This window comes from Calidris pugnax, unplaced genomic scaffold (genome assembly GCF_001431845.1).
Source record: "Calidris pugnax isolate Ruff unplaced genomic scaffold, ASM143184v1 scaffold70, whole genome shotgun sequence".
Taxonomy (NCBI): Eukaryota; Metazoa; Chordata; class Aves; order Charadriiformes; family Scolopacidae; genus Calidris; species Calidris pugnax.
The window spans coordinates 2,473,525-2,501,468 of NW_015090862.1; the positions used below are offsets into that span (position 1 = coordinate 2,473,525).

Sequence of the window (27,944 nt, forward strand, 5' to 3'; positions counted from 1 at the left end):
TTTTTTATTAATATTGTAATGCTTCAAATAGGATGGCTTTGTCATGATATTATCTTGAAAAAAATTGTGCTGAGGAGTATGATTGGATAGGGAGGTAGGAAGGCAACTTTTCTATCCTTCCAGGACAAGAATAAGTAAATCAATTTCTGAACCAGTCCCAAACCCCTACCAGTGTGTGTGCACAGTGTTACTGCTGCCCATGCTTTACCATTCAGGCAATTATCTAATGGTGATGAGTTAACAATTCTTTTTCCTTTGACTTATGTTTTTTCAAGACTGGTTCTGCAGCTGTTCAAGATCAAACATGTACAGCTGTTTCCATCCTACCTACACCTTTACATACTCTCTTTTTAGGGCGACAGCCAATCTAATTAAAAGACAACTGGGAGAATTGTTAAAAGGTAGATTAATTCTCTAGCTGCATTTTATTTTGGAAATCATTTGTGACACTTAAGAAGGAATTAAATTTTATAACACTTTGGATATGCAATTAAGAACAAAACCTTTTTTAAGAAAAAATTGCTACGGGTAGCTATTTCCCTAACATGAAAATTAACCTCTGTAGTTGCATCATATAATTACTTTTCATACTAATGTAGTCTCTGTCTACACATACAGAATGTATGTAAAATGAAGATGAAAAAAATATTTCTTGGTTTTGAGATGTTTTTGGTCAGACCTTGATTTTTAAAATGCATAGTGAAAGCCTGAATACAAAATAAGTTTTGAATACTTGTCATGGTACAGGATCAGTCTTCAGGTTTGTTACTTCTAGATTTAAGGAACGTAATTGCTGCTTGTATCATCTTAAATGCTGTCTTTTCACGTGGTTCCTGTCTTTTCGTACTCTAGATGCTAGTGAAATACGTAGAAAAAGGCTGCCCAAAGTAAAAGTAACATATGCTTGTTTCCACACACATCTGTGTGTGTGTGCACACGCGGCCCCCTCATCCCTGATCCTCTGTTTGCATCTGTCTGGTGGGTCCAAGTGCTCTTAATCCCTTGCGGGGTGGTGTTGCTGTCCATCAGTTAAGTGTCTGTTCAACATGCATACATACGTGTATTATTTAAAGAAAAACAAAATATATAGTAACTCTAATTATGTATTTTAATGTCTGCTTTGTAGACAATAAGATCTGGACAAAAACTACTGAAGAAGAAAACTGCTGAAGCAGAAAAAAAAAGTGGGGGATGGTTTAGTGGTTTCTGGGGTAAAAGAGAATCTAGGAAGAAAGAAGATGAAGAATCACCAGTTCCTGAAAGTAGGTGTAAACTTTAATGCACTAACTTCTGCAGAGTCTTTAAGTTTTTATATACATTAAGAAGAAAGTTATAGTATATTTTGCTTTATTATACTGAAAGAGAGAGTGTATCATGAACAGTGCAATGCAGCATTGATTGATTTTATAGTATTACTTACTGTTGATGAATACTGAGCTGGCAAATAAGGCATACTTCTGAAATGGCCGTAGGCATTTTGGCACCTTGATAAGAGTACAGAGCTTATAGCTGTTGTGTAATAGGTGAGGATTGGAATACTGTATTCTGGTGATTTGCTGTGTGGGACAGAATTTTCTTATAATAGTACTTCTCAGAGCTGTTAGCATCATTGGGAATTATGAGTACTCTTGTAATATAAATTGTATTGATTTCTGTGCTATGTATGTGACACCACATTCGAGGACTGCTTCTACAATATGGAACTTAGTGCAATATGAAGAGTCAAAGAAATGTGTCAACAGAACTTAAGTACAGTAGAAAACAAATGGGAGGAAAAATGCTTATTGTTACTAATTGAAGTGCAAATTTCTGTGGTTTTTGGTTTTTAGCTATTGATGAAATAATGACACCAGAAGAGAAAGCTAAGCTTTTTACTGCTATTGGGTATAGTGACAGCTCCCATTGCCTTTCCTTACCAAAGCAGGTAAGCAACATCTTATGGGGATGGTTTAAAAAGCAAACAGACAAAAAATCTTTTCCATGTTGTAGATTCATAGAATTCTTAGAGCTGGAAGGGATCTTCAAGATCATCTAGTTCCAACCCTCCTGCCATGGGCAGGGGCACTTCTCATTAGAGCAGGTCACTCAAAGCCCCATCCAACCTTGAACACCTCCAGGGATGAGGCATCCACAACTTCTCTGGGCAACCTGTTCCAGTGCCTCACCACCCTCAGAGTAAAGAATTTCGTTCTGATACCTAATCTAAATTTCCCCTCTTTCAGTTTAAAGCCATTACCCCTCGTCCTATTGCTACACTCACTCATAAAGAGTCCCTCCCAGCTTTCCTTTTGGCCCCCTTTAAGTACTGAAAGACTGCTATAAGATCTCCCCAGAACCTTCTCTTCTCCAGGCATGTTAGCCTTAAGATATGAGGTATAATCTGTGTCAGTGCAAGTCAAATCCATGTTGAATGTACAAAGAAGATTTTAAAAAAAAAAGTTTTTTCAGATTACACAAAGAATGTCTGTTGTTTTTTCTTTGGTGTTCTGCTTTGTGTACAGCAATCACTGGAGTGATTTACAAGTAACAGAAACTGTATAGTAGATGCCTATTTACTACTTGGAAGAGAATGAAAAAAGCTAACTGAAAACGAAAAAATACTCCATGTTAGCTTTTTTCCTTGAATGTATTTCTTGCTACATATTGTGGTGAAAACTCAGTTACTCTGTATGGTCTGTTTGTTGGAGGTTTTTTTTGATTGATGTGGTTTGGGTTTTTTTTTTGTGTGGGGGGGTTTTTTTTGGGGTTTTGGTTTGTTTTTTTTAAAATCCAAAGTCAGTTTGATTCTGATAATTGAATAGTTGTTTATATAAAGCTGAATATTAGCATCTGATTATTTCCTTTTGACCCAACATTTATAGTTTTCAGGGATGCTTTTCTTAGAAGGATCATGTTATGTTTCTAAAAATATTTTTCCTAATGATTAATATTAGGAGATTTCAGTTGTCCTTTTTTCTACTACGTAAAGGAAAGCATAAAATTAAAAAGTAATGTTTGTGACATACTTTTTCACAAAGGAATAAAAGAGGAAACTTTAAAGGTATGGTATTCTTGAGAGAGCTTATAGGAAGAAAGCTAGAAAGCAGACAACTAAGAAAATAGTAGCTTCTCTCAGTAAGTAAGGTTTAGTAAGGTTTCTCTCGGTATACATTTCTCAAGCTTACATGTGCCTCACACAGGGAAGCTCACAATTGTTTGAGTGGCACCATGGAAGCCTTTGTGCTTTTCTATGAACTTGTGTTCCTGACAAATTGAAAAGAGTAGAGCAGCAGAAAGCATCTCTTACCAACAAAGAGGAGACACAGCCCAAACAATTCCCAGTAGTGGTGCTTTTTTTTTTTCTTTCTGTTTCACACTTTCCTTGTTTACCTGTGTAGAAAAGCTTCCATTTTTAATTTGGACAAATGAAATGTAAAGGTGCGCTCATCTCTCTCAGTACCCTGAAGAAAGATGCAGCCTTCAAATTCAGATAAGAAGTATTATTTGATTCTTCCTAAGTTGCTGATTGACCCAGTCACAAAATGGTGCACATGAGGAAGCCAAAACCCTTTTTTGACAAGGCTGAGAGATGACATTGAGCAGTAAGGACAACAAAGGCATATATGTAATGTCTTCTAAAATCTAGTTATTTGGTGGGATTATGATGATTTTGTTTGTTGATCTTGCTAGCTCTCTGTTGAACGTAGTTTAGCTATGCTTGCTTTCACAATTTAAAAAAAACTTGCCTGAATCCTGAAAAGAGATACAGACTGTATCTGCTCTGCATTTGTTGAAATACAGTTTTATGTTAAAGAAATGGCTGATAAAGGTTGAAAGAAGGTAAAGATTCTATACTTTGCTTCCTCCATAGGGATATGTTTCTTATTGTAGTTGGCTAAAAGAGCTTTAAATAACACATTCCATTAGATTAGTTGAAATTAGGAGCTCTGAAAAATGATTAATATCAAGATGACTAATTTCAATTTTCTCTGTCCTTCTCACTAGTATGTTGCCCAAGTTGTGACACTGAAGCTCTTAAGCACTTCTCTTATAATTAAAGAAGACAAGAATGTGGCAGAAACTCTTAAAGTACAGATAATTGATCTGAGTACCAAAATATCACAGCGCCCAGGAGCACAAGCCATTAAGTAATTGAATTGGTATTTTCTTCCTTTCTCTGCACCCCACCACCTTCCACCCCTCCTGACTTTTTACATCTTTTCTTGTGTAGTGCCTTTTGTCTTATATTGACTTGTAAATTTATGGACATAATAAATAATGTAGAATGGAGTTTTGGGGAATATTGAAGGTGCAGCCTAAATGCTGCACAAAAATAAAAGTAGTTTTGAAAATATTTTACATGAATGCATGCCATATAATTTAGTTGATTTTAATTTTCTGGAACAATGTAATCTCTCTATGGAGAGATTCTCTCTATGGAGAATGGAAAGAATCTCTCTATGGAGACAGGCTTGTGATATTGATTACGCCCCTGCTGCGTTGCATTCCAAAGTCAGGGTTTCCAATGCTGGAGATCCAGGACTGAAAAATCAGTTTTGTATCTCTAAGGTATTTCTAAGGATTAATTAAGTGTGTGGTTTGGTGGTGTTCAGCTGACTTTCTTTCAGAGGCATTTTTCTACTGACTCCACTTAACACTATTGTCGGAAGCTGTCAGTAAAGAATAGGTATTTGCACCAAAACAACTCTGTAAATGATTTTTGAAATAAATATGTAATAGTTAAATCTTACTTAGTTCTTTTTCACCTGTAGCTTAAAAATTCTGCATTTATTTTCTCTTGCAACTAATTCTCTTAGTAACCATGAGCTGAAAGTTATTTTCAGTCCACCTTGCAGATAACAGAAGGTAAAAATTTCACAGTTGTGTCACTGTGAACAATTTGCTTCCTGTTTATTTTTCCAATTTATTAGTGTAACAATTTCTTAACTATGTGCTGTGTTAGTCCTGTGAAGCTAGTCATTTTTGGCTTTATCAAAGGCTTTCTCATCTTGCTTGTATTACCTAGATAGAACTCTTCTGTATTCTAATTAAGTATATTCAACTATTTATCATCTTTAGGGTTGAAGCAAAGCTTGAAAACTGGTACGTTACAGGCCTGAGGCAAGAAAACATTGTACCATCTCTTGTGGCTTCCATAGGGGATAGCAAGTCATCTCTACTTCAGATAGAGTTTAATGTTAACCCAGAGGACAGTCCTGCTGACCAGAGTCTTACTATTGAGTCACAGCCTGTGGAAATAAAATATGATGCAGTGAGTAGAAACCAAAATGCTTACCTCTTTTTCCGATTCTCCTTTCTCTGCCACTATTCTCTTTGCCCTGTCAAGATCTATTTTTAGATTTTTACTGAGTGACTGCTGTGTATATTGATAATCCTTTTCTGTCTTTTTTTTTTTTTTAAAGAGAACAATAAATGCGATGGTAGAATTCTTTCAGACAAATAAGGGAATGGATCTTGAAAGATTAACCTCAGCTACATTAATGAAGCTTGAAGAAATCAAGGAAAGAACTGCTACAGGTAAGATAATAACTGAATCACCCATGAGGTGAACCTTTGAATGTATTAAAATGCTTCAATATGATTTACTAAACAATTTGCTTATATTTTGATTGCTGGCCAAATTGTACGTTTGGGTTTTTAACCTGAGTTTTTGACTTGGTGGATTAATGGATGTTTTGGGGGCTTTACTCAAGATGTGTTATCTTCCAGATATTTGTGCCAGTCAACATATGAAGAGATGCTAGCTGTTTCACTTGTGAATAACATTTCAATTTTAATGGCTCTTCCTTTTTATTTAAGGATTAGTTCATATTATTGAAATGCGGAAAGTCCTTGATTTGAGGATTAATCTGAAACCTTCCTACCTTGTGGTTCCACAGACGGGTTTCTACCATGAAAAATCAGATTTGCTGATTTTGGACTTTGGTACATTTCAGGTATATAAATAGCTTCTCTTATAAGCTCAGAGGAATAAAATACTTTATTCTCTTAACGTAGCTGCTACCTGAAGCCAAAGATGATAATTTGTGTGAATGTGTTTTAATTTACTGTATTTCCTACCAAATAAATTTGGGTCAGCAATGTCATCACTGTTCAGAGCTGTGAAGTTGACTTTGACATACTTGTACTAGTTAATCTTGCCAGGAAATAATTCTACTTTGTAATCATGACTGTAATAGCAACATTTAATATTTCATTTATTCAGCAAGACGTATGGACTTTTATTTCTTTTTTTGTAAAATGGTAGCATTTTATTAATAAGAGAAGATAATTTTTCTCTTGGCATTTGATAGTTGATTCTCTTGTTCCTATAAAATTGAAAGATTACAATAATTGAACTTGATTTTAGCTGACTAATTAAATATTTATTTTAGTTGTACTCCAGCAGTAAACTTGTAAAATAATAAGGAAAATGCTTTTTGTTCTTTATGTGTTTAGCTGAACAGCATAAATCAAGGCAGTAGTCAAGCTTCTAGCTTTTCATCTTTAGAGGAGATTATGGACAAAGCTTATGACAAGTTCGATGTGGAAATAAAAAATGTGCAACTTCTTTTTGGAAGAACAGGTAACAGAACAACATAGTTGCTGTTCACTCAAAAGACTGATAAAGGCTATCTACCTGTAATAAATAGGGTTTTTTAAAGAAAAAAAAAGCAAACCAAAACCAGTAGTTAACTAGAAGACATATTGTAATACACGTCTAGTATTGAACTGAAAATATGCGTTAGTTTCTCTTCAAACAGCTGCTTAAATTCTGATTGCACTCGTGAGTCACCTCTTTACTTTGATGCTAGCAAGAAAGGCAAATGCATAGTGTTATATTTTCATGTGCAGGGAAATACAGTTAAAATTTGCCTTAATACTTGATTTGGATGTAAGTTTGTGCAGTCAACAAAATGCTAGGTTACTGTTTTATATTTATCTATCCATCTATTTTTTTAGGGTTCTATGTTCAAATACACCTTTTAGTGTAGAATTGGGATTAAGGATGTTAAAGCAATATATTGTTAAGAACTACTGAAAGTAGATTCTAAAGTTCTTAAAATGCTATTCTCAAGTTTTTCTAGGTTTTCTTACTTTGTGAGTGGGTTCTTTATCCTTTCCTAGTGATGCCATTTGATTACTTTAATGATACCTTAATTAAAGCAAGTAGGAAGCTATGTTTTTTTCATCTAAATTTACTGAATGTTTGCAGGTGAAGACTGGAAGAAGGCTCGGTTCCAACATCCATCAACTTTGCATATATTACAGCCTATGGATATTCATGTACAGTTGGCAAAATCGATGGTGGAAAGAGATACCAGGATGGCAAAGTAATATATTTATGTTGAAATTATTTCTTTTTAATTACTGTGTAATTACAGAAAATAAAATTGTATTTTCTCCAAAGGTTCAGTTACACTTTATAATTTGAAGGTAATAACTTAAGAAATAGAAGTAGTTTACTACTTTTACAAAACATTTTTTGGCTAGTAGTTCCCTGCTCACCTTCACTGGTTATACTGTTTCAACTGAGTCCAAAACCTCATTTTAATGCAGAGTCACTAGCTTTACTGTCCAGTGATCTTTATATAAGTATAGGTATTGGTAAGAGTCATATCAAGAATTGGTATACACTTTTTTTTGTCTTGGAGTTTAACAATTTTTTTTTTTTTTTTAAAAAAGGTTTAAAGTGTCAGGAGGACTTCCTTTGGTGCACGTCAGAGTCTCTGACCAGAAAATCAAGGCAATTTGTGATCTGATTGATAGCATTCCATTGCCTCAGAAGTCATCTGTGTCAATTCCAAGCACAAAGGTAAGCTGACTATAACTAAGAAAATTGAAACAAAAGACGTGACATCACTAAAGTGATCATTCCAAGTGTGAATTCTTGCTGATGTCTGTGGTCTTTCACTTGAAATAAGAGACCTGTTGCCAAGCTGAGTAAGGCAAAGTGTATTCATTGTGATTTACCATCATAAAAAGCTGGATTTATTCAAACAGGGCTAGCTTAACCTTTGGTATTGTTCTGCTGGTTTCAATATAAGTATTGGCAAAACTGACCTTTCTAAGTTTTATAGGGGAGGCAAGGTGAAACATGCATCATCAGTAGCAAATACAACTGAACATACGAAGTTATACAAATTTTAAAATCGTGATTTTGATTTGTTTTTTTTTCTTTTTTCCTCCCTCTAGGTACCAGCTATTCCTAAAATTCCTGTTGTTAGTAAAGGGTTACTTGATGCACCCCAGTTGTTAGCAGAAATAGTGTCAGGTAAGAAGCTACAGATACGCATTTGTAAAAGTAGAAGACTATAACTTACAGAATAGTTAACATTTTCAGGCGCTATTGATCTTAAAACACATTATAAGTACAGTAGGGATGAGTATGGTTGGTCATCTCTAACTTCGAGTGCATAAAAAGATTTGATTAAGATGTTGATGCTAGAATAACAAACTTGCTTTTCTATAAAAGAAAACAACCCTTTTTTGGGGGGGATTAATTAATATTATGCATAAGCAGCTTCTTCAAATGTGAGCCATTAATAACACCTGTATTAGAATGTCATTAGCAAACAAATTTAATTATTCAGATGTCATGAGACAGCTTTTTTGCAGACAGTATTGAGGAATCTGTTATTTCTGAATTGACTAAAATCTGTAAGTGGATTTTAGTTGCTGCACTTCAGGACACATACTTTGGGTTGGGCACATAAAAAAGGTTACACGTCTAAAGGATGTGTACACTTGCATTAAGCTGTCAACATGTGGCAAAAATAGACTGTTACAAACATAACATAGGTATTATCCTAAATGTGTCACATTAGCAAAGCTCTCCTTTTTCTACAAATGCAGAACTGGAATAACAAGCGGCACGTTACTGTATTGAGACTGTGGATTTGAGCATTTACTTCTGTGGCTGTTCTAGAGGAGAACTTTCCTGTAGTGGAAATTGGGAAACTTGTTTCCTGGAGCTTACTTTTAACTGTTTTTCCTTATATGTGTTCTTGAATGTATAATGATACAGCTAAATTCTAGTGCTTTCCTTAATAGGGCTTAATTGCCTTCACTTCTCATCCAATGAGTAAGAAAGCAGTATAGATCTAAAAAGTGTACTTTGTCAGATTAGGTTTTAACTGGTCATACATTTTAAAATTCCATTGGAAGGGGAAAGAGAGGGTGGGATACTTACCCCTGATTCTGGGAAGAGTTTATTGAGAAGGAAATAATTTCTGTTTTGTAGACTCTGAAGAAGAATATTTTGATTTTGAGGAAAGTTCTGAACCAACTGACAAGCCACTAGTTAAAGGAGAAGCAGCAACGAATAAGGAGGTTGATAAAGAGGAACTGACAGATCTTCAGCTGAAGTTTGAAATTAAAGAAGTATGTCTCTTCAATTCTATTTTTACCTTCTATGAAGAATATAGAATTCAGTGTTCTATTACTAAAATCATAAAGTATATTTGTATCTCTCACCATCAAGCAGTCACTTTTTTCTACTTTTACACTTTAATACTATAATAAAAACAATACTTACAGTGAAGCAGACAAGGCATTAAAAATGTTGCAGTTTCTCCATTGTTGGTTTGAACGGTGAGAATACTGCATGTGAAAAGATGGTATAACTGTATTTCTTGTTCATCCAGGTTTTAGTAGAACTCACGAGGCAAAAGAAATCTGAGGAAACAGTACTTGTATTTGATGTGATGCATCTTGGGACAGAAGCTACTGTCAGAACCTATAATCTAGCAGCTGAGACTTATTTAAAGAAAATAAGCTTGGATTACTATGAAATTGGAGGTAATAAGCAATGGAAGAGAAGTATACTAGTATGTGTATATATATATATAGCAGTTGGAAATTGTGCTTCTCCTGTTTCTTGTGCTCACTGAAATTGTAGAAGCATAGAATGGTTTGGGTTGGAAGGGACCTTAAAGATCACTGACTTCCAACGCCTACCCCCAACGCCTGCCACTAGATGAGGTTGTTCAAAGCCCCATCCAGCCTGGTCTTGAGCACTTCAAGGGATGGGGCAAATCCAGATGTTGTTCTAGTTTTCCAGTTACAATACTTAGTACACAGCTGTCTTGGCAATGCTTGTCCCACTGGTACATGTGAAAAGCTCTGGATTCCTACTGTAATGCTTATTAGATAAATAAATAGCGTAGTGCTCCATCTTTGGATGGAGAAGGGGTACAGACTTGCTGTTTTGGACTTAACAAAGAGAAACTAGTGATTCATATTTGGTGGTGCTATGTATTTTAACAAAAGGTATTGAAAGTATATCCTGATCTTAGAGGCCCAAAATTCTTTGGTTCTCTGAAACTACAGAAATTACCCTAATTCTTGCTTATTTCATGTGGTATGTTACAGGTAAAAAAACACCCATTCATCTGATTAGTTCCTCAGATAAACCTGGCTTAGACCTTCTGAAGGTGGAATATATCAAGGTATACATAAAGCTTTTTGAATTCATTTTTAAAGCAGTTTTAGATATTATAAAGTTTTAAACCTACTATTCAGAGCTAGTGGATTGTATTTTGTCTTCTGAAGAGCACAGTGACTGGTTGGAATCAATGTTAACCTTCATGTGAATCACAATTTTTAGGCTGACAGAAATGGACCACACTTTCAGACAAACTTTGACAACACTGAACAGATGATTCAGGTGAGTGCTTGCAGATTTTATTGCTTTATTTTCTTTTGGTTTTCTTGCTTAAAATGGGGGAATCAATATGAGATTTTTGCCTTTCCTGGTTCCTCCCAACACCTGGCCTTGCAGCAGGGAAATTTAGAGTTAAAATGTGCTTTGAAGTTTTTCTAAAACTTAATATAAGACCAGTATGTTAGTCTTAACTATGCCAAAAAAACTGTTTAGCTCACGTGGATAAAATTCAAAATAACATAAGAATGCATTTTCTCATGCATATGAGATCACAAAGTTCAAATGCCCAGTATGGGAAAATGTAGTGAGGTCTAGAATTCTTTCCTTTTCCTAACAAATAATCTGTTTGTATTGTGAGAGTGACATAAACAGCACTCTGGCTAAATTTACTAAGAAGCCTAATTCCACTTATGAGTTCAGTGGTTTTTTTCTCCGGTGGGAGAGGGCAGAGGGAAGTATTGTTCTAATTCTTCAGTGTGATATATGGCTCAGGAGCTTCTTGTCATACTGCATTATCCTCTCCATCACTTCTATCATAGATTCTAAAATGAGAATTTGATCTGTTAAAAATTATTGCAATATAGCACAATGTTTTTAGACATCAAGTACCTAACTTAAGTTCTGACTGTTAAATTAATGGTGTATTTTTGAGCCAGAGATTTCAATCTAAGGAAAAACAGTGTCTTGAGGAATTATCAGAATCAACTAAAGGGCTGTCAGTTTTCTGTGATAGGTACTTCCCTCCCTTTATAACTTTATGGCATTATTTTGCCTGCAATTTTTTGTTGTGAAGATTGAAATATTTCACTCACCACCCAATAGTTTTAGAGTATCTATAGATTTCATCAGGGAAGTCTGGTTAATACTGGAATCCTTTTGCCAAGAAAAGGTTCCTGAAGCTGCATCAGGGGATGACAGTTCTTATCTAATTAAGTTTTCCACTTTGTTAATGCACTTTCCCATAATGAGTTTTTCACTTATTTAATGCTGTTAAATTAATTTTGTATCACTTTACTTTTGTATGGGGAGGTGATAGGTTAAGAGTCATGGCTGATGTGTTGTTCTTAGGTTTCCTTATTTTCTAAGCTTACCACTTCTCTGCTTTATGGAAAGCTTTTTTTCCTTTATCATCTGCTGCTGGTAACATGTGCAGCTTTTATATTTCTAAGAAATTGTTATATTCTGTTGAGTGCCTTTGCACCTCAGTCCAACTCCTGTAAGTAATTTTTTTATTATATGGAGTCTCGTGTTTTCAACAGGTAGCTTTTTCATCGTTGAACCTTCTACTGCATACAGAGGCCCTTATGTCTGCTGTCAGTTTTCTAACAGCTCTTAGTCCATCAGGCAGTGAAAGTAGAGGAGAGACACCAACTAAAGCTGAAAAGCAAGAAGGTGACACTAAATTGAAGAAAGGTATGGTTGTATTAGTCAAAAAGAGTGTTCTGAAAGGATGTTTTTGATGCTGGCAAAATGATCAAATCCAGAGAGACCTGATTAGCTTTGTGTAGTGTGGGGTGAACATCAAAGGTTATGTGACTGGCTCACCAGGCTGGAGGAGTGATTTAGAAAAAAATGTGTGAAACAACGATTATGATTGTAATTTCTTCAGATTGTAAGGTCTTCAGGTGACCTTTCAATTCTTGTGTTTCATTGCCATTTCAGAAACAGACTTGAATTTGAGAGGACTCAAAATAGCATCATGATCTTAATGTTCATATAAACATTAAATAGAGGTAAAATAGAGGAGATACATAGCATCCTCAAAGTACTATTTTATTGATCTAGGCAATTTTATTGATCTAGGCAATTTAAATACACTGTCAAAGAAGTAGTTGAGTCTTTTGCTAGCCTAATGAACATCTTGCTGTTCTTGTAGCACTGAAATTAAAAATGAATTTATATCAAAATAAGCTCAGAGGGGAGCAGCTGCACTGTCTTTAATACTAAGTGCAAAGCCTAAGCATCAGGTGAGCTGGAAATTATATGTTTAGTAAAGAATGTTCAGAATCACTAATAATTTTAAATGGCCTGTGTTTCAATCTGCAAGCTGAAAAAGAAGCTGCTGCTGTGTACAGTTTAACAAAGCCCATAAATATTTGAGCTCTTAGATCAACACTTCGCTACTCTTGATTAATGAAGGTGCAGATCATCAGTGAGGTCTGATGGTTTCTGGTCTTCACCCATAGATAGTTTTTGACCCTTGTGTGTGACTTGACCTTAGTCTCCTCAGCCTTAACACCTGCTCTTGTAAAACCTGGGTGTTGGCCACCTGAAATGAGCTTCCTAGGTTTGCCGTTTCTTATGAGCTTTTGCCCTTCAGTTAAAAAAGGTAAAATTGTTCCAATAGAGAGTCATCTCTAGATGCAAATGATATCAGACATAGAATTAAAAACAAATGCTGACATGTTTTGCTCTTATCAGTAGAGCTGCCGTCAGAGAAAGACATGTTGCTCTAAGATGGGATGTTAAAGACTTAATTGTCATAGTGATGATGAAGGAAACTACAGGAAAAAAACCTAAGTCATCTGAATGCCAAAAAACCCTCTATACCAAGACAACCCTCAAATACTCTCTGGAGTGTAAGTGAAGATATTAAATATATTTATCTTGAAAATCCTTCTCTCTCTTGTTTCCAGTGGCTAGACCTTCCAAGGATAAGGATGTCTTTGACTTGAAGCTTTTTGCCAAGTTGGATGCCTTCTGTTTAAATATTTGTGATGAAAAAAAGAACATTGCAGAGATCAAGATACAAGGTATTAATTTCTTTGTTAGTAGTTTAGTTTCAAAGCAGTTGCTAATAGTTGGACTAAAAGATACTTAAGGTGTAAATTTTCAGCATCTGACTACTTTTTTGTATTGTTATCTGTACAAACATGGCTTGTGTCATTGTTTTCAGTCAGTCTCCTAGTCTATCATAATACTTTGGCTTCCAGCTAGGAAAGCATGTTATACTATTTCTCAGGTAATTGGGTTCATGTTTTGCAAGAGTTTGATTATGGGTGGCTTGTTACGTTGCATTAAGCTTTGGATATTTTTATGCTATGCCTGAATCATCTAGGATTTAAAAAAAAAAAAAGCCCTTAAAATTGTTTTCTTTGGTTTTAAACTCTTAGACTGTGTTTGGGTTTCTTGTTTGGGTTTTGTTTTCTTGATTCTTTTTCAAAGGGGCTATCAATAATTCAGGAGTGGAGTTACACTTCCAACTTTGGTGATAGCTGCTAAAACTTTCTTTTAGTATGAATATTGAAGGATGAGTGATACACAGGAGAATGTAATACAGTTCATAAAAAGTCTTTTGCTTGTGCCCATCTCTAAGTCACGTGATGTATTCACACAAGGTTTTGTATGTGAAAGTGATGTATTCAAATGCAGTATGGTAACATGTTTTTGATAGACAATCTTAGTTTACTAACTCAGTAGCTTGGTTATTAAGAGATAGGTTATTGTTTAAATGTTTTTCTATTAATATTAGTTTATTTCTTTCCAGATTGATTGATCTTGAGAAATTAGAGATTTTTCTCTTACGTTTTGTTCAAAGCTGTAGTGTGATAACATTCTTAAAGCTTCATAACACACAGCATAGTGAATGGACTTGGATTTGAACTGTGGACAATATAATTATCTTCTGTGTCTGCCATAAAATGCAAAAAGTCTCTTTTTCTAGAACTTAAAAATACTTTTTTTTTTATGAGAATTTATGACAGTTGAGGAATTACTTCTAATTATTCTGATTAGGATATAGGGAGACTAAAATGCCTTGGATCAAACAGAGGTCTTTTATTCCAGTCCCTTCAGCAAGGGATGTGGTAACTGACTTATTTCATTTGGAAACAGAGCGAATCAAGTGTGTTCCTGTATTTTTGTGGGTATTTTGAATCTTTGTTGAATTTAGCAAACTACTAACAAAAGAATTGTTGGAATGTGTAATTTCTGCAACTTTTCTCACCTCCTCTGCTGTGTCCTGTGCCCCCCACCCTGAAAATGAGTGTTAGCTTCTGTTATGCAGTGCTACTGTTTCTCTCTTTGCAGGTCTTGACTCATCTCTTCTCCTTCAACCAAGTCACACTGTATTCTTTGCCCGACTTAAAGACATAGTTGTCACAGATGTTGATTCAAGGACCCTTCATAAAAAAGTACTCAACTACAAGATTTTAAGTTTTACTTGATTCTTGGTTAGTTTTGTGTGTATAAAAGCAAAATGTAATGCGTATTCTTATTCCATGCTTTTAAAAAAATTTTACTTGTCACAAATACCTCTCTTCAAATGAAATACATGGTATAGCGTAGTTTTCAGATTAGAAGAATGGATGAAGAAAAATAGTGTCTACCTGTGCATCTGATAGACTGACAATATATTTAGTTCTTTGTGTTAGGTACCTTTTTAGAAGCTGCTGATGGCTGGTGGAATATATTTAGTTCTTCTTTGTGTTAAGTACCTTTTTAGAAGCTGCTGATGGCTGGTGGTACTCTTTCTCCCTTTCTAGGCTGTGTCTATAGTAGGAGATGAAGTTTTCAGTTTCAATCTGACATTAGATCCATATGCTACAGAAGGAGAAGCCTACACTGACATGTCAAAAGTGGATGGTACTGTATCTTTGAAAGTAGGCTGTATTCAAGTAGTATACCTTCACAAATTTCTCATGTCTCTTCTGGTAAGTCTTTTTTTCCATCGTATGTTTCTACTGGGTTCTCAAATCAGTCTTCCTTGTTTGTATACTCAGCACAAAGGGTGACTTAAGTTTCTGAAAGAGAAAGGATAGGCTTAATTTTTCATGTGTGCTATTGAAAAACTTTAAGGCTTAACTGGCTTGAATTTCAAAAAAACTAATACAATGCAACTGGGTCACTTCCCACCCTCTGCTTTGGAAATAGAGAAAAGACCAGTGCTATTAAGGTGTTCTGGGGGTTTTGTGTTTGCTGGAATCTCCACCTGGGAAAAACCTGAGTTCATTACAGACGTATCTGAGCTAACATCAGAGGCAAAACTGTCTGCAAGATTAGATGCTATGAGGATTACAAATTAATCAGTGTAAATATTTGTGCCTTCATCGAGTATCCTAATGTTGGCTTTTTCAATAAAGCACTAGTGGGATTTCTGTCACTGAGTGCTGGCTTTAGTAGGAATTAGTATTCACTGGGGGCATAGAGGGGCTCTAAAAATAATGTGTCACTAAAAGCTAATGAGGTAATAGAATCTTGTAGCTAATGAAGGAAGAAAAATTAGAGATGGGTTTAAAATGAGTGGATTGTATTGGTTAGTATGTTTTTATCCCTCTACTAGAGGTCATGACAGAAGACACTCCCTTACCTTTCCCCAGGCAGCATAATTGGTGTTTGATGCTGGTTGTGGTTGATGTTGTAAAATGAGAGAGTAATTTAGATTAAAAGCCTGTTTACAGACATTTCTCTTCTCTCTTCAACCACTTATTCTAGGCCTTCTTGAACAACTTTCAGACAGCTAAAGAAGCCCTGAGTGCTGCTACAGTCCAAGCTGCAGAAAAGGCTGCTACCAGCGTAAAAGATCTGGCTCAAAGGAGTTTCCGACTTGCAATGGACATTCACTTGAAAGCACCAGTTATTGTCATTCCTCAGTCCTCCGTTTCCCCCAATGCTATAGTAATAGATCTTGGCTTGATTAAGGTTCAGAACCAGTTTAGCTTGGTGTCTGCAGAAGGTGGTTCGCTCCCTCCAGTCATTGACAAAATGGATGTGCAGCTGACAAAGCTGAAAATGTCTAGGTAAAGTGCACTTTACTAATGCCTTAGCTAATTTGTAATATTAATAATCTGTAGAAAATGAGTCATTGGAAACCATGGTTGGTGACACTGTCAAATATTGGGTGTTAAAATACCAACCTGTTATCTTAAGAGCAAATAAATCAGTAGTAAAGCAAGATACTATTTTGCTCAGGAAGACGCTTAAGCTTAAGGAGATGTTACATTTGGGACATTATGATGTTACTTTGAAAGTGTAGCATATGACTTAACTTCTAACTTCCCCACCATGTGTTGTGTTCCCCCTACCCCTTTGTTTTAAGGACCACTATGGAAGCAGGTTTGTCGCATCCAGACATTCAGATACTTCACCCTATTAATTTAAGCCTCTCTGTGAAACGAAATCTGGCTGCAGCTTGGTTTCACAAATTGCCAGTATTGGAGGTCACAGGATATCTGGATACAATGAATGTAAGTCTTGTGAAAATAAGGTGGCAAGAAGCTTGTGATAATACTTAATGTAAGACTAATCTTTATGTTATTTCTGGACACAACGGTGCAACAAACAGCAGAATTTTTAGTCACTGAGTGAGTTTCAGGGGTGTCAACAGGGTTTAACCTACCTGTGTGAACGTAGAGGTTTTCTAACTTCCTGTCTCCCTTGAACAACCTTAAGATCGCTGGTTTTTATGACAATTCATATACTGTGGAAGGAAATACCAGGTACATCTTGGGTGAAATGGAAATTAAAATACCATGAAGTAGTATGTCATTTACAGGAAAGTAGTAAAAGCATCGATACACTAAATAAAGGCTGTGGTATATATTGATACAGCTTCTTTAATGTCCTAATGCTTTAACAAGAAGCAGTTAAAAGAATGTCATTGTGATGTTTAAGGGATGATTACGCTGACAGAATACCTGTAAATAAGTACTCTTATTGCTAGGAAGCATTTACTAGTTAGTGATAAGTTTAAAGAATAATTTGCTTTTTCTGAGAACTGTGATGTGCAATTTTGTAGGTTGTGTTAAGTCAAGAGGATTTGAATATCTTTCTCAAAGTGTTGACAGAAAACCTTGGTGAAGCAGAAGAACAACAAACTCATGCAAAATCAGTGCTGCAAAAGGAAGGTCAGATATGGAATTTGTTTGTCATTAATATTAAGTGTGTTAGTTTTCAGGAATAATGAAAAGCCTTTATTATCTGGAAAGCAAGCTTAGGTCTGAAAGTATGCTTTGTAAGTGATAAACTCTCAACTTTGCAAGGACAGTGTTTATACTTTAATAATTTTTTAAAAAGTGGAAATATTAGAAATCAATCGGGTAATTATGTTTAGCTAAATTGTCACAAAACTAGCAAGGTATCAAGTTGTCAGAGTCGTCTTGTTGTCAGAACATGTTTCTATTTCCTTTGCATGCTCTGAAGTTAAAGGCTCTGCTTGTGGAAATGTTGCTAGCTTATGTGAATGTAAGCCATCTAAATAAATAAAGTAATTGGATATGTTTCTTAAGCTAAACAAATGGTGGTGATTTCAAAAACTAATCAATTTATTGAATACTTCAGGTAAAATCAAAGAAATGGAGAAATTGTTTTTGACGCAGGATAAGAGTGACCCAGAAGGAATGCTGTCTGAAAAGAGAAAAGGAACATTAAGTGAAGATGTAATCAATATGCTACTTAATTTTGAAATCAAAGAGGTATGTATCCACCTGTAAAATTTATTGTTACTGAATACAGTGCTCAAGTCTGTTTCTTAAAAGCAGTGGGCTATAAAGTCCTTTTTAACTGATTAAAGAAGATGGTACATAGTGGTAGAAAGAAAACAAACAAACAAAACCCCAGAAAACAGATTCTTCAGCTGTTTCTTTAGCTGTTTTATTTTGTCTGTATTATGTGAGGTTGTCTTTATAGAATATTTAACATACGCCGTACATCTAACAGGGAAAGCTAGAGGTCTTTGGGATGGTCTGCATTCTCGTAGCCTTAATCCTTCATAATGCTGCATATGATTCTCTTAGTAACAAACCAGCTGAAATAGTGAAGCTAAAACTACTATTTTTCCTTTAGAGGTACTAAGTCTGAAGGTTAGGTTTTAGGTGAAGTGTTGGGGAAATGCACAATCAATCAATCAACAAAGATACTTATGCATATGAAGTTGATACTTAAATGTGAAGAGCTCATAATGGCCTTTTATTTTTTGTCAAGAGTCAGACCAAATGGTTTAGATATGCAGGTTACTTTAACTGGTTAGATTTTTTTATTGTGTGGTTTTTTTTTTTTTTTTTTGTATGTGTAACAGTATCTTCGGCAGTTTCTAGCTCTCAGATTTGCTGTTTTGGCTGTGAAGGATTATTTTAATGGTAGGACTGACGCATATTGCAGGCCAGCCTGTTGTGCTCTGTGTTGTCTTATCTCATATCTTATAAACAATTCTGTCTTGTTTAATGCAGTTTCACACACGCTTCACAGGAACATTTTTCCTAAGGTAGCAGCCGTGGTGTCTGTGGACTATATATGTTGGGTGATTAATGATAAAATACTTATTTGTTAGTGTGCAAAGAGTATTCTGCATAATGATGCAGACAAAGTACAGACAGACTTGAATTCTTTAAATTCCTTGTGTTGGACATTTTTACTAAGGTAGCAGCCGTGGTGTCTGTGGATTATATATGTTGGGTGATTATTGATAAAATACTTATTTGTTAGTGTGCAGAGTATTCTGCATAATAACGCAGACAAAGTACCGACAGACTTGAATTCTTTAAATTCCTTGTGTGGCAAATGGCTAGGCTGAGGCACTATTTTTACTTCCTATGAATGGGAGATAACTGCCTTGTGAAACAATTGCATTGAAATTGACATTGTTCATTAATGACTATGTCTAGCTCTTCTACTTTAATTTTTAGCTACATTTAGAAGCACAAGGTTTTTTTCTCATTTTCAAGATTCTAATCAGTGCTTAAAATCTTCTAGACATGGAGAATTGTAATGATGAAACATTTCTGTGTACTTAGTATTTGCATGGCATCAGATATTCAAAGATTGTTTCATGTTACTGTCTGTTCTCTACTGCCCTTTCTTCATGATTATTTGCATAGCATCAGATATTCAAAGATTGATTCATGTTACTGTCTGTTCTCTACTGCCCTTTCTTCCAGACTAGTACGGTTTGGGTTAACTGGTTTTTCTCATATTCAGACTCTGTATGTAGTAGTGTGTAGTGTCTGACTACAGAACTAAAGCATACCTTGACAAGGTAAAGATACACTGCTAGGCAAACAGAATGAAATTCTAGCCACAATATTAGACTTGAGGTTTTTGTTTTGTTGTTGAAGTAGTTAAGAAGTAATTGGTTACTTGGCCAAAAGGAACAGAGAGGGAAGGAAAAACCGATGGTGTAGTTTCTCATTCCAAAAAAGCAAAATGTCTAGATTAATGCTACTTTTGAAGCTTAGCTGAGGAGATAATGCCCAATTATAACTGCTTGCCAAAATATCTGGAAAGCTTTACTGAAATAGTGAACTTATTTCCCTTTCTATATTCAAGGTTGTAATAACCTTGATGAAGCAGGTTCAGAAGGAGAGACACCCATTACATATTCTAACAGTGCTACAGCTTGGAATTGAAACCAAAATTAGAAATAATGAATTGACTGCAGCAGCATATCTGAAAAAAATTATTATGAGATGCATTGAAATAAAAGGTAAGTCTTCTAGAGAACTGGTGTGCAGTCAGTACAGTATGTGCAATTAGCAAGAGGATAGCTCAGTCAATAATAATTAGCGGGGGGAAAAGGGCGGGAGGTTACATACCAAATTGACTTAATGAAGCAGTTTTTGATCTGTTTTACCTGGAATCACGTTCTTCTCCTGTTGCTAGAATTAGCCTCAGTTAATTTGAGTTAGTTGCCTGCTTTGAGTAGGAATGGTCATTCCTGAGAAGTATCCTATCTATTCAGAGTGTTTTGATGAGCTTCTGAATCTGTGCTTTACGACCAGTTCTGGCAGTTTTGATGAGCTGCTGAATCTGTGCTTTACGACCAGTTCTGGCAGTATGTGCTTCCAGTGGCCAGTGTGCTTCCTTGGTTGGTCAGACAACACTTCAAAGGGATGCTAAGTAATAACTGAAATAGCCACGTAGTTGAAGTAGGAAAGTATGGTTTTGAATAGAAAAACCTAAAGGTAGGAATGCAAAACCGATTACAGGAATGCAAATAACTTCCCAATTTTGAATCCTTTTTCGGGACCAAGATACGTTGATCTTGATAAGTTTAATTAAAAAAAAAAGTGAATACAGCTTTTCAGAAGGTGAAGGTAATCTGCAGCTTCTCAGTGAAAAAAGATGTTTACCTTCACTGTTTCAGCAAGAAGAGTATATAATTAGTATATTGTTGAGAATTAGCCTGGGGGCATTCCATAGGTGGAGTAAAGATTGTGAGCAGAAGTACCTCACAGTTGTATTTCTTTACTTGCAGACTCAAAAGGAGATCCTCTTTGCATTATTAATTCTTCAAGTGAAACAGATGACCACCTTCTCAAAATGGAATACATCAAGGTTTCTATACCTTTTAACTAAGATTATATGGGGAGTAAAATAAGGCTTCTGTACTTAGTCTGTGTTAGATTTCTTTTTTTTTTTTTTGCTTGTTTTAAAACCTGTAGGCTTTGTGTCTAAAACTTATCTAGGTTTTCTCCGAAATACCTGTTTTTCAACTTAACATTTCATTTCACTTTCCACTGCTTCCATATAGGGCTTGCTTCATAAGGCAATACGATCACTGAAATCACTGGGGAAGCCAAATGTTTGTCTGTGTTCTTCTCTGTGAAAAATACAGATTAGTACCTTTGTGAAACTAAATAGGTGAGATAGTCTTTGCCTCTATAAGTGACAGATGGCTCTCTACAGCTGGCAAAACTAGCATTTGAGGACTGATATGTTGGTAGCTAGCATTCTTAAGCTTTTAATAAAAAATTAAGTGCCCTTCAAACACTGCACAAATACTTGGGAGGGGTTGGACCAGAGGTCCATTCCAAGCCCATATCATTCTGTGATTCTGTGAATCTGATAGGTTGTAGAACCAGTGAACTACTCATACCCTTATCTAAAGGACATAATTTTTATAGAGAGAAACAAACAAATTTTTTCTGCCCAAGTACTAGGCATAAATCAATCAAGTGTAAGTAGATCCCAAGTAAGAGAAAGTTTTGTAACTGGCCAGTTGAACTTCCAGAAAATATGTGCTATAAAATGTCACTGAGCAGAGTATAGAGGGTGCCCCATTCTGATTGCCTTGATCATGTGCTTTATTTAGATAACTTGTTTTTTCAGGCTTCACCATTTTCCTTTGTTTTCTTTTGCAATGGGAATAATCCTTGTGTGTGGTAAATTCCGTTAATTCAGTAAAATCAGTTAATGAATTTCATTAATTCAATAGGGACTGATTGTGTGCTTGGGCTTAATTTTTTTTTTTTCTGCCTTTAGGCTGATCCTGATGGACCAGATTTTGTTACTACTTACAACAGCACCAAGCAAAACATCAATGTAAGTATTGGATGTATTTAACTTTTTTTAAGCTTCTCAAATAGTAACAGCTATGTAAACTTGTTAGTTGCCCACTTTTTCTCTTCTTATTGAAGAGAAAAAAAAAAAAACAATCAAAGCCCAACCCCCTGATTCTTTCATCGTTAAAGCTTATTGCTTTATATTTTTATTGGAGTATCTAATGTGCTCTTTTCTTTTTAACTAGAAGCTGTGCATTTTTAGCTAGTTAAAATTTATAAGGACTTATTTGTATGTGAGGCCTGTAGGATGTGTTTTATTTCTGGAGCAATACGCTTAGCAGTGTGTGAAACAAAGGCTTTGTGTTTCAGTGCTTGAAGGTTTGCAAGAGTGAAATTGAGATATGAGGTGAAATGTCAAATGAGTGTTCTCAGAGATCTTGTGTCCATTGCTTTATTTACTTCTTCAGTAAGCAACTATTTGTGTAGTTTTCCATGCCTTCAGTGACTTCTGAAGTAAGCAGGTCATTTTGCTTTTAAAATGTTTCCTTTAGAGTAGTAGTGGTGGGTGGAACTTGCTTGTAGACAGCCACATGTGGAATTTGAAGTGGTTGGACTGCTTTAGAGTCAAGAAAGCTGACATCCCTTAATGTAGCAGTAAAACCAGCATTTTCCAAGGGTTGCTTTAGGCTTGGGTAAGTAAACTAGCTGATGCCAGGTTTCACTAGGTAATACTGACTTGAGTAGTTGCTACTCATTTACTTCCTGTTCTGATTGCAAGTTTTTAATCTTGTTTTGTTGTGTCATACCTGCTAAAATATTCCTATATGTGCTTCTGGAGACGTCAACCAAAGTGCACAATAGTCCACAACAAAATGCAGTGGAACTACAAGAGCTTACTGAAAAAGCATAACCACATAAGGTATCATTTTTTAGGTAGGCACGGTTCCTCTGTAGCTGTTTAAAGCTCCCCTTCTGCAGCTCCCTCATCTGTTCTGGAGCTTGTGTGGTGTTAAGTTGGAGGAGAAAGAAAAGTGAGATACATATGAAATTGAGCAAGGCACGTCTTTCTCAGTTCTGTGACAGTAACTCCGAGTTGTTATGCAGTGGACCACTTCTAAATAACAATGTTACCTTGTCTCCTTGTCCTCCTTTTAGGTCATCTTTTCATGTTTGGATATAGTACTTCACACAGAGGCTTTGCTTTCCATCATGAGTTTCCTCACATTCAGTGTTCCATCAGGTGGTCTGCCCGGTACTGATAAAGCATCAGACCACAAGCCTCAAATAAAAGAACAAGAAAAAGGAAGTGCTCTCAGACCAGGTAATGCAATATTAGAAAGGCCATGCTTTTGTGCACTCTTGCTTACCAGTGCCTAGCCTTTGGTTTCAAAGGATACCACTTCAGGTGCTAGCATTGCAGTCTGTCTGGTGGAAAAGCAAGGCACGCACAAATCTCTACGTGGGGAGAAAATTATCTTATTTAAAAAAAGCCAGATATTTTTGCTGTTGCGTAATTTTGCAAATTCTCCTTACTCTATACAACTTTTTTCCCAGGCAGTGATCTGACTCTTATAATAAAAGGTAAATAAATGATGTTGCAGTGAACAGTAGCAAAGCCTTTCCAAAGCATTTGTGGCAAAACATTGTTACTTTCCAATCTGGAGGGATCTAAAGAGTATGTACAGCACTGAAAATAAATATTCTTGAGCCCTGGGGAAGAAAAGAGAAGTTCTGAACTGATGGGCGTTGTGCTTATTTTAATAATAGGTATTTGTAACCTTGAAATAGTATGAGCTTTTGTATGGAAGCTCCTTAAGAACGTTTCATCAGATCGTGTCTGGTTGGCTCTTATGTTTGTAGTGTTGTTTGGGAAGTTTAGTTTTCTAATCCTAAATCTATTAGGACTGAGTTTAAAGTGGCTGGCTCTTACCTTTTGTTTACTACAGGCACCTTCAATTTTGCTGCAGAAACTTTTTTAACCTGATATGCCTAAATTTGCCTTGCTGCTCTATATAGAAATGAGCATTTTTCATAGATAGTGTTTCAGATAATGCAATGTACACTGTATTCAGCATACTATTGCATGAAAATTAGATGTTAATGAGAAGAAACAACATCTTGATTGCTGTTTGCCTGTATTAGTCAGTGACTGTTCTTGTGCCAGAAGAAAACTGTGTTAATAGAAGACACTTCACATCTTGACTAATAATTAGCAGTAAGTTTTAGGGAATAACTGCTGGTTGCTTTCTGAATAGTTCGTATATGTACAAAACAAACAATGTAATGTTTGTTTTAGAAAAATGACTTATGATAAAGCTCTTGTATGTCTCTTGTGTTTCCTATCCAGTGCCTAGTAATGCAGCCCATGATGATACCTATGAATTAAAACTTACTGCAAAGCTAAATGCATTCAATATTACAGTGTGTGATCAGACCTGTAGCATTGCAGACATTAGAATACAAGGTAAGGGGTTTTAATTTAAATATTAAATTAGTTGGTTGTAGTAAGAAATATTTTATTCACTTCTGAAAGGCCAGAGAGTGCACTGTAGATATTTCTGTAACATAGATTTGAATACATTTTGATTGGATGATAGGGTTGTGGTTAAGTATTTCAATAGCCAAAATGTCTGCAAGGGAAGAAAATGTTTGACTTGAAAAAAGAATTAATTTCTAAGTGGAGCAAAACTAAAATAAATGAAGGCACTATGTTATAAATAATACAAGTGTCCTTTTTTTAATAGGCAGATCCTAGATAATACTCGGAACTCTTACTCTAGCCTTAGACTCAATTTACATTGACAAATTTGTCTTGTGTAGTAAGATCATGACTCCTGTCTTGGACTTAGCATTGGTTGTTAGAGAGTGCTGGATTCCAAACTATTCTTATTCTTAATATTCAGTAATAAATAACACTTCTTTTTAAAAAAGTGTTTACTTAGCAATTTGTTGAAGTGCATTTTTTATCAACTTCCTTTTCTCTCAAATCAGGAATGGATGCATCTGTAGCTATGAAAACTAAAAAGATTAAAGTGTTCTCCAGACTTGAGGACATTGTGATTACAAACGTTGATCCAAAAACAATCCATAAAAAGGTGATGTATTGAGCAGTTTGTAAATGAAAAGACCTAGGTCTTTAAGTTGTTTAATGGCAGCACTGTAGTTGATTTGCTGTGTTGTATAATGCTACATACAATGTATGCACCAAATATTAAGAAAAACTTCATGGGTTAACTTCCTTTATCTCAGGGAAGCAAAACATGCTTCCATTCAATTTTTAATTCTTTTTTAATCATGTTTGTGTTGATGTGTGTAATTCTGAGTAGTGTGGGTTAAATACAAAATGGACTATAGATAACCAACTGAGAAGAGAAATACCATAAAATGGGTGATTCAGTTTCCTTTTGTGCCTAGCATATGTGGGTCCAAGTATTGCTGGTACGTTGCAGCGAATATTTTTATTGAAGTATTTCTTGTTTGATAACTTCAGCAATAATTCTCTCACGTATTGCAGCCTGGGAGTATTAACTATATGGACTTAATCTTCTAGGCTGTCTCCATAGTGGGAGATGAAGTGTTCAGATTTCACGTCTCACTTTATCCAGATGCTACTGCAGGGGAAGCCTACACTGATATGTCAAGGGTGGATGGAAAAATGTCTCTGAAAGTGGGCTGCATCCAAATAATTTACCTACATACATTCTTCATGTCTCTCTTGGTAAGACATAAGCTTCAGTTCTTTTCTTGACGTAAAAAGTTTTTTAAAAAACTAATCAGCTCTTTGTGGTCTATACCTTGCGGTGAGCTGATGTACAAGCATATGGAAGTATTTTGCTGAAGTTGCACTGCATTATAGAAGAGTGACAAATAAGGATGACAAAAAAAAAGTAATGAATTGAGTTGATAACTTTAATATCTTAAAAATTAAATAGGTAAGCAATCTCTTAGCTTGTGCATGATTTTAACCTACTTCTCTTTTGAAACTTGCATGGTTGAATTAGAAGTTTCATATTTCTGCCACAGCTGTACTATTTTTCTAAAATGTACGTTTTGCCTGGGGCTTGGCCTTTTTGCTAGGCTTCTTTTTGTTCTCATAAAACTCTTATGTTTTTTCTCTACCTATCATCAGAACTTCCTCAACAATTTCCAAATGGCACAAGAAGCCTTGACTGCAGTCACTGTCCAGGCAGCAGAAATGGCTGCTTCCAGCATGAAAGACTTTGCTAAAAAGAGCTTCCGCCTCTTAATGGATGTCAACTTGAAAGCTCCAGTTATAGTTGTTCCTGAATCTTCAACTTCAAATAATGCTTTGATAGCTGATCTTGGCTTAATCAGAGTTCAGAATGAATTCAAGCTGGTGTCTTCAGATGAATCTTCTCTTCCTCCAGTCATTGACAACATGGATGTGCAGCTAACTCATTTGAAATTATCAAGGTATACATGGAATTTTCCTCCAGGTTGAAAAGTGTTCATAAAGAAAACAAGTCTGTGCTCCATGTGCAGTATCGTTCTATTATTTAGAGATGATAAGCAATGAAAACATACTAAAACCAAACAAAAAAGCGCCCTAAAGTAAGTTTAGGAGTGTTTTTAGATAGGGACGCATGTCCATAATCTCTAAAACTTCTTGGAAAGAAAGGAACAATAGGACAGTATCTGGGTTCCTCCTAAGTGCATACCTGTGCATAAGTGCACGTAAGCACAGATGATTATCAATTTAAAAATAAGTCTGTCCATAATTCTGCTAGATTAGTATGATATTATTTGAGATTCTGCAGCTACTAAATATTTTTCCTCTGCTGCTTCCACTGTCTTTTATAGGTGCGTTATATCCACAGATTCTCAACCAGATTCTGAAATTCTGCGTCCTGTGAGTTTGACTTTAGTGGTCCAGAGAAATTTAGCAGCAACTTGGTATCATAAAACCCCAACAATCGGTATCAAAGGAGACCTAAAACCAATGCAGGTAATGTCTTGGCAAATAAGAGCTACATCAAAAGTTTCAGATATTCTCACAGTAGTACTTAGCCTAGTTAAGGAGCTTCTAAACTCATTGTAATTTGTATTCTTTACGGAATGTTAAAAGACTTCAGTCTTGACTGTCTGGTTTATAGATCTGTTTTGTTATTTTGTAAGGAATAGTTCTTCTGTAGCTGCATACAAATGAAATAAAACCTATTTTTGTTTCTCTGGGAGTCTGATGGAGCTCGTCTTGACTGTCTGGTTTATAGATCTGTTATAGTTTTGTTATTGTATAAGGAATAGTTCTTCTGTAGCTGCATACAAAGTCTTGACTGTCTGGTTTATAGATCTGTTTTGTTATTTTGTAAGGAATAGTTCTTCTGTAGCTGCATACAAATGAAATAAAACCTATTTTTGTTTCTCTGGGAGTCTGATGGAGCTGTCTTTTGATTCAACAGTCAGCAAAGTCATTGAGGTTGAGTTACATTTAAAATGTAGATTTAAGATTTTTAAGTTGTTTAATCTGTAATATTCAGGTTATTTGAGTGTTTAGTAGATTTATTAGAAATTAAAAGGCTAGATATCGATCTCTAATGTACAACAGTTCAAAATTATGGTTGATACCTTTGCAGAGAGAAAGCTTTACTTTCTCTTCTCCTACATTAACCATATGGATTTAAGTGGGTAGCAATGAATGTGGGGGGTGCTTTTAGTTGTTTGTGAGCACTGTTTCAATCCTCTGTGTGCTGTGGCAAAATGTCGCATTGGCGAGGCATAGAATAATATATTGAAAGAGTACCAGTTAAAAAAAAAATATCTATTGAGTTACATTTAAAATGTAGATTTAAGATTTTTAAGTTGTTTAATCTGTAATATTCAGGTTATTTGAGTGTTTAGTAGATTTATTAGAAATTAAAAGGCTAGATATCGATCTCTAATGTACAACAGTTCAAAATTATGGTTGATACCTTTGCAGAGAGAAAGCTTTACTTTCTCTTCTCCTACATTAACCATATGGATTTAAGTGGGTAGCAATGAATGTGGGGGGTGCTTTTAGTTGTTTGTGAGCACTGTTTCAATCCTCTGTGTGCTGTGGCAAAATGTCGCATTGGCGAGGCATA

General features: G+C 35.5%; 1 protein-coding gene across 4 annotated transcripts in view; it reads left to right on the forward strand.

Moving 5' to 3' along the window:
* The window catches only part of VPS13C (vacuolar protein sorting 13 homolog C (S. cerevisiae)), a 94,682-nt gene that overhangs the window by 21,887 nt on the left and 44,851 nt on the right, over positions 1–27,944 (forward strand). For all 4 annotated transcript variants that reach the window (XM_014944550.1, XM_014944551.1, XM_014944549.1 and 1 more), the window contains 31 exons: positions 1,127–1,262; positions 1,830–1,924; positions 3,985–4,127; positions 5,059–5,251; positions 5,403–5,517; positions 5,800–5,936; positions 6,439–6,565; positions 7,196–7,313; positions 7,666–7,795; positions 8,176–8,254; positions 9,224–9,363; positions 9,627–9,780; positions 10,354–10,430; positions 10,589–10,648; positions 11,905–12,058; positions 13,282–13,398; positions 14,675–14,778; positions 15,130–15,297; positions 16,079–16,383; positions 16,683–16,830; positions 17,382–17,490; positions 17,924–18,057; positions 19,907–20,063; positions 20,835–20,914; positions 21,842–21,901; positions 23,017–23,182; positions 24,209–24,325; positions 24,853–24,956; positions 25,412–25,579; positions 25,991–26,295; positions 26,683–26,827. In XM_014944550.1, coding sequence (XP_014800036.1) covers positions 1,127–1,262; positions 1,830–1,924; positions 3,985–4,127; positions 5,059–5,251; positions 5,403–5,517; positions 5,800–5,936; positions 6,439–6,565; positions 7,196–7,313; positions 7,666–7,795; positions 8,176–8,254; positions 9,224–9,363; positions 9,627–9,780; positions 10,354–10,430; positions 10,589–10,648; positions 11,905–12,058; positions 13,282–13,398; positions 14,675–14,778; positions 15,130–15,297; positions 16,079–16,383; positions 16,683–16,830; positions 17,382–17,490; positions 17,924–18,057; positions 19,907–20,063; positions 20,835–20,914; positions 21,842–21,901; positions 23,017–23,182; positions 24,209–24,325; positions 24,853–24,956; positions 25,412–25,579; positions 25,991–26,295; positions 26,683–26,827 — 4,245 coding nt within the window. The remainder of the gene's footprint in view (positions 1–1,126; positions 1,263–1,829; positions 1,925–3,984; positions 4,128–5,058; positions 5,252–5,402; positions 5,518–5,799; positions 5,937–6,438; positions 6,566–7,195; positions 7,314–7,665; positions 7,796–8,175; positions 8,255–9,223; positions 9,364–9,626; positions 9,781–10,353; positions 10,431–10,588; positions 10,649–11,904; positions 12,059–13,281; positions 13,399–14,674; positions 14,779–15,129; positions 15,298–16,078; positions 16,384–16,682; positions 16,831–17,381; positions 17,491–17,923; positions 18,058–19,906; positions 20,064–20,834; positions 20,915–21,841; positions 21,902–23,016; positions 23,183–24,208; positions 24,326–24,852; positions 24,957–25,411; positions 25,580–25,990; positions 26,296–26,682; positions 26,828–27,944) is intronic.